The 6,954-nt window shown below is 41.3% G+C and overlaps 1 protein-coding gene across 1 annotated transcript; it reads right to left on the bottom strand.

Annotated features, from left to right (window-relative positions):
- Positions 1-204: 204 nt before the first annotated feature.
- On the bottom strand, positions 205-6,097 carry LOC5573579. The gene has a single exon (XM_001654663.2). It carries the CDS (start codon positions 6,095-6,097, stop codon positions 2,306-2,308), a length of 3,792 nt encoding a protein of 1,263 aa, XP_001654713.2. The 3' UTR covers positions 205-2,305.
- Between the last annotated feature and the right edge of the window lie 857 nt (positions 6,098-6,954).

Here is a 6,954-nt window from a genome sequence, read left to right on the forward strand (position 1 = left end):
TAGTCGTCGTTCCGTTTAGGACTTTCAATCAAGCGCCAGAGATTGAGTTTGTGTAGTTCTGATCCTGTGATTTCGGAGTTTTCATTCTGCATTTCTTTGTTTCTCTAGTGTAGATTTGAATGAAACATACCTTTTCAGGTTTTTGATGAAATTCGCTTCTGATTGCATTCTTTGTATTTGGTAACAATTTCTTCCAGTGTTTCTGCTGTTATCTGTATTTTAATCATAACACTTCATATATCACCCGTTAAATATTACAAATATATGAAATATTATTAATTAAAGGTAATTCGATAACGAAGATCTACAAATTACGTTTGTCTTGAATATTTTGTTTCCTCTACCGACGAATGTGGTGCTATTGTTTCTTCGTCCCTTTCACTCTCTTTCATTTTTTATCATGTCAGCAATTGCTAAAAGGCACACAGCGTTTTACAGTTTTATATTGTTCGATAGCAATCGCCGAGTTTAGCTCTCAAGCCCTAGTTCCGGTTCAAGTGACACAAGTCACGTGTCCTGGATTTAATCGGGTTTATTTTTGGGGTGCTTTCTTGTTTAGTTTGGTAATCGCTTGGCGAAACCTTCCGAAGTGTGTTCTTGGTTTGTGGTTTTTGCCTCGGTCAAGTGCAGAGGTTTTTGACTTTGTTTCAAATTTTCTCGTGCTGCGAGTGTTAGTTTCTACGAATAACGGCGGAAGCAATAGAATATATTTAACAAAACTTGATTTTCTTCTGTTATGATAAATGTTTTATGATCAAGATTTTGACTAGCAAATGGGTACTTTAGACTAGAAATGTCAATATGAAATAAAATACGGTTTCCTGATCACGATTATGTACATCTATGCTAAAAGGAGTGCATTGTTCTGTTGTCCTTGCTGAACTGGTAACTCTCTTGTCTTGTTAGTGTCTTTTTGATTCTTTTACTGTAAGTCTAGTTCTACAATGATGGCATAGAATACCTGCTGACCTTTCATTTAATTAATCACGACTAGTTTTTTTAATAATTACGTACCAGAGGATTTCGACTTATTGTTAAATTAATCCAACGTTTGTAAGTTCCTTTCGGGTTGAGGTATTTTAATTTTTTGTTCCTTAATGCTTGCATCTCCATGTTCCCTATAAAATTGTACTTTAGGCTATGTTTTTGCCTCTATTGGTAACCGAACGGTATGGGAATGTTAACAGTAATGCTGAAATTTGACTAGATTTGTTGGTTCATTTCTACTCCATGTTTTAAAAGGTATGCATTTTAGCTTGTACTTTGATTACCCTGAGTTTTAGTTTGGTTCCTTTGATTAAGTGTTATTCACAGTAAGATGCCTTTTCAATATGCTCGTTTGAGCAAAACTAATTATTATCAATAGATGAAAGCAAATTATTGAGTTTTGGTAACTGAAATAAAGTTTGATCGGTTTCAAGTCTTTTCTATTCAGACTTACACGCAAGCGTGACACAATTAACGGTCTTTTGTGTCAATGGTAAATATCCTTAAAAAATCTATCATACCCGAAGAGATACTTTCTTTCTGCTAGTTTTACTCATAATAGGAACTTTGTTAGAACATCACCAAGGTTTTCTCCTTACTTCAATACCTCGCATGCTTAGTATTCTATGTCAGCTAGTATCATAACTTGCTAATAGCTTATATACTGTTCAACATCAATTTACCTCAATTCACTACATCAAGCATTATTTCGGTCTGTCTTCAGCATAATTTAGAGGTAGAAAACATGTTTCAATTGAAAATCTGCTATTCCGTTGATAATAAAGGAATGATTTCTGTGGAATTTCTCTTTCGATGAGCTCAAAACAAAAGTCTTGTACATAATAGATGAATCTAATCTCGGTCTGTGGAACTTTCTATACTTTCTTTCCACGTGCAAATTTGCAATTAAATTGTAACCGTTGGTTTTACCTGCTCTCACCTTTTCTACAGTGAATCCTTTTTTTTCTGTCGAACTTGCGCTTCTCAATAGACATCTCTACACAACGATACGTCTACTAGTAATTAAATATTTATACATTTTGATTTTCTTCTCCTTACGACTATTTTCTCCATCTCTTCTAAGTAGGATTAATGTACTCTTCTCTCTTTTCCATTCCGGTTACCCCAGAGATAAATGTGTACGTATTTGCGGATTTCATTCTTCTTGTTTCTCACGTTCCTGTTCAAAACACCTCTGCAACATTATTTTAGAACCGAACTACTGTTGCAGATGCTTTTTCGGTTCGGATTCCCTGTTGGAAGAAAACGGCGCACGAACAAAAGCAATTTACGCTGCCATTATTCGGGAACCCTTCCCCTAGGCAGGGCTAAGCGTGAACGATATTGTCATCGGAGAAAGGATACGCTCCTTAACAGGTAGGAAAACAACAGCTGGTACAAACCTGTTTGCGGCGAGGGATGTTCCTTGCTCCTCTGCGCCATCCTTGGAGGAAGCAGCTGAAGATGATTCTTCAATCAAGAATGACTGCATCAGAAGTGGCCCTGCCTGTTGGGGCAGAGCATAAACTGCCGGCCGCTGGGTAAGGTTGGCCATTTCCGAGAGGATGCCGTTTTGTTCGGATCTTGGTGAGGTGGACTTTGGTGATTCTCGAGCATTTGGTGATTTACGTGATGGAGACTGCTGCATGGGCGTATCTTGCTGAAGAACTGATGAGGTTGGTATGGTCATCGCTTCCTGGGACATTGAAGGAACCGGAGTCGAAGCCGGAGTTAACGATGGAGTTTCCGATGTTGGGACCGATGTTGGTAGCATGAAACTTTCTTTTTCTTTTGCTAATGAAACCGCTGACTCCGATTTGATAGCAGACAAGTGCAATGGAGGCAACTGCATCTGATGTTTCTCCTCCTCCTGCAGCAACTGCTGCTGAACAATACTCAAACTAGTGTGGGTTCTCTCGTGGATGAACAACAACGGAAGAAGTGGAGTAGCAAACGGACAATACGAACACTGATATCCCTTTGGTCCTAGATTGGAGTTGGAAGGATCGGCTCCAAACAAACCAGAAAACGGATTCTTCATGAGGAACTTCGCATCTGGAGAGTTGAACCCAAATGCGATCTTCGGGTTGAATTTGGGCTCTGAAGTGCTCACGTTCATTCCTCCATTGGGAATTTTCAGCGAAGGGCTGCTGGACTTACTACCACTACCCAGTTTATGCTCAATCTCACGTAACTTATCAACGCCCATTTTGCCATGATCACTTAACAAATGAGCTCTCAACCACTTGGCGCTTCGAAATCTACGACTACACAATGGGCAAACCTCCGTAAAGTGTGAGTAGTATCGATTGCTAACGTCTGTTATCTCTCCTGGCTTCAGTACGCTGTCAACCGGGAATGGAGGTTCCGAATTCTCTGCTGACTCTCCATTATTCCTGGGCTGCGGAAGCGGGGCTCCTTCCTCTACAATTCCATGCGTATTATGCTTATGCACACGCAAAAAGTACTTACTGCACAGCTCCTTGTTACAAATATTGCACACGACTCCGCCGATTTGAGCCCCGTTTTCAATCTCTATGCCGTGCATTCGTTGCATGTGAGTTTTCATAAAGTACTTATTGCACAGCTCTTTGTTACAAATTTCACAATAACTACTTGTCGGTGTCATCGAGAACGTAGGTTTTCTCTCACCATAATTCGGTCCCGTCGGCATTCCCATGCTAGAAGTAGCGGTGGGTCGATCCGGAGTTATGAAACCTTCTCTTTTCGGACTGACATTCTGTGACCCATGTACTTCCATCAAGTGTTGCTTCAACATGAACGCATTAGAGAACTCCTTATCGCACTGCTTGCACACTTCAAAATCGTTCGGTGATGCCGGCATAGGGGTGGCAGTCGCCGGTGACTTGAGCCCATTGTTATTCTCGTTCATATTATTGTGCTCTTGTATCATGTGGGTATGCAATAAATACTGATTGTCCACCTCTTTTCCACAAATACCACAAGACATTTTTCGTTGGTTGTTTAAATCGCTAAGCTGCATGATCATTGACTGCAACTTCTGCAAGTCCACACTGATCGGTTCGCCATCTTGATCGACTGGTCCATCCTTATCATCAACATCTTCTCCTTGAGCATCTTCCTCAGCCTTGGTGTCGGTATTCTTCAACAGTTCTTCCTTCAAAGCAGTTGATTTCATCAGCTGCTCGCTTTCTTCTCGATCATTCAATTTCTTCAACGGCGGAGGATGTCCGAGATTCTCCGCTCCGCTAACAATCAGATTCAACGGACTCGTTTGGACAAAGCTCCATGGGCTACGTTCCTCCTTAACTTCATCAGGTGGCAAGAATATTCCATGTCTTTTTAGCTTATGAGTGCGCAGGAAATACTTGTTGCAGTACTCTTTGCAGCATATCTCACAAAACGCCTCCGGGTTGACCACACCCAAGCGCTTCAGCTTGTCTACAGAGAAATTGGCTTCACGAGCTGCTTGAATAGACAGCGGTGACAACTTACGCGGCTGAGGGGTGAACGATGCGTCCTCCTGCTCAATGGAATAATCCTCACGGAATCCTTCCGGAAAACGGAACTGCATTGAGTTGAAATTCAAACGTTCTGCATTGGAGGTTGGCGATGGTGGTTTAGATCCCGTATCTGATCCGTGATGTTGCTGTTGTTGCTGATTGTTACCAGCTGGATCGTGAGCTTTGCTGCGATGCTTACGCATTGCACTGAGGCTGCTGAACTTTTTGAAGCAAATATCACAAAATACTGTCGGTTGTATTGAATTCATTGGCAGCTTGGGAGAAACAGTTGGACGCATCTGGGATTGTTGCGAGGTCGGGCCTTCCGAATTTATCGTTTGGCTGAGCATTGCCTTGTCTTGTTGTTCCTGAAGAGCTTGCTGCTGCTGCTGTTGTTGCTGTTGCTGCTGTAGTTGGAATACTTGTGAAAGCTGATGAAGAGGATTGAAAGGACCAACGTTGGGCAGAGAGTCACTGTTTCCACTTTGTGGTTCATAGATTCCGTGTTTGTTGGCCTTGTGCGTTTTGAGGAAGTATTTGTTGCAGAATTCTTTATTGCACAGCCCACAAAAAGCTTCCGGGTTGAAGATTCTAAGTGGTGGTACGTTTGGACGATTGGAATCGTTCGATGATCCAAAAGATGATGCGGACGGCATTCCCAACAATGGAAGCTGAGGCATGTAGCCCGATGCGGAGAGTGCAGCAGCAGCTTCGGGCGAGAATGGAAATGGCAACCCAGGCAAGGAAAGCCAATCCTCCGGTTTGGAAAGGTTTGCGGTAGATGTAGAACGAATTTCTCCATCCCATTCTGGATCTTGGAGCAATTCTGATTTAAGATTGAATTCAGAAACATCTCGTACTCTATCTCCGTTTTGTACATTGTCCGTTATTTTACTACTGTCATCAGGCTCCACGTCATGCTTATCTTCACTCTGCATAGATGTATCATTGTTATTAGTTGATCCATTGTCAAAACTGTGATTTTTGGACTCATTTTCGTTTTGATCTTTGCAATGCTCGTCCGGTTTATCGTCGCATATAGTTTGGCAAACATCTTTGACATCGTCAGAATCCTTGGCAATTATCGGTAAGTCGAATAAACTTTCTCGGCTTTTAAGAGATATAATCGGATTGGAACCATTATGTACAGGTTCTTCATTGGCAGATTCTTCCACGTGGTCCTCCAGTTGCTGTCTGAGAAGATGCTGCTTTTGTAATTGACTCAAGTTGGACAGAAATATCTTCTGAAAGTTGCTTTGCTGTTCAGCAAACGCATTTGCAATCGATTCTATGGCATTTGCTTCCGCTTCTTCGCTATCGTCCACTACTTCAGGGTTACCCTCTGCGAGGGTTACGTTTTCTTCCGTGCCGTTAGCCGAGATTCGACTGGGCATGGGCTGTTTACGTCGCTTCTTGGACAAATCCGGGATGCTGTCCGAGCTGAGCTGTGTGGCAGTATTGATCGTCTGTGGCGAGTTCAGAAAGGCCGACGACAGCGATCGTTTCGTTGCTTTCATTGTGGAATTGTTCGAACTGTTTGTCTGCGATGAGTTGGAAGTGTCACTCATGGCCGCTTCTTCACCGCTGAAATCGGGCGGGGGAGTTGCATAAACTGAGGCAGCCATTTTTGTTGTGTTCTGGAAGTGAGAATGGAAAAAGAAAATATTGTAGTAACATCTTCTAATTAGCTTCTTGATAATACAACCAATATATGGAAACACATGATCCTCAATGTCCTCCAAAAATATAATTTGCAAGATTTCAAAATTCAATATAGAGTTAAGTATTTTATCAGACGCTCCCAACTAAATACTTTCCTATCTAAGAGTTTAACCCATATCCGCCCAGCGACCTAAAAATAGGACAGAAGCCCCGAACGCCCAGCGTCCTATAAACAGGACAGTTGTAGTGCAAATATCTTGAAAAAAGAGGTTCAGGAGAAAACTGACTGCTGCAAAGTTGCTCACAGGACTGCTGACTTCCACTTGGTAACTATTTTAATTCAGAATTTACTCACCAGGTGAGTAGGGGACAGTTATACAAATATTTACTTGGTGCACAGGCGCCAACAAATGTCGCATATATAAGCAACATATGAAACAGCTTTCCAGCGTACAAATATTTACTTCGTTTATATCTCAGTCCAGCGATGAGATGCAAAAATGGTGTCTTCGACAAAGTTGACCAGCTAAATACAGTCGACTCTCCATAACTCGATATTCAAGGGACCATCGACTTATAGAATTATCGAGTTATAGAATGTACCCAAACAAAATATCACAAAATCGAAGGAACAAATTTCTGTATTTTTAATTCATAAATGATCACCTCTGTGAGAAAGTAATATCATTTTGTTGATTGTACTTTACAAACTATTATTGTACCCAAACAAAATATCACAAAATCGAAGGAACAAATATCTGTATTTTTAATACATAAATGATCACCTCTGTGAGAAAGTAATATCATTTTGTTGATTGTA

This window comes from Aedes aegypti, chromosome 3 (assembly GCF_002204515.2).
Source record: "Aedes aegypti strain LVP_AGWG chromosome 3, AaegL5.0 Primary Assembly, whole genome shotgun sequence".
NCBI classification, from domain to species: domain Eukaryota; kingdom Metazoa; phylum Arthropoda; class Insecta; order Diptera; family Culicidae; genus Aedes; species Aedes aegypti.

Coding starts and splice junctions, on each gene's coding strand:
- LOC5573579 (XM_001654663.2), bottom strand. CDS start 6,097: ATGGCTGCCTCAGTTTATGCAACTCCCCCGCCCGATTTCAGCGGTGAA.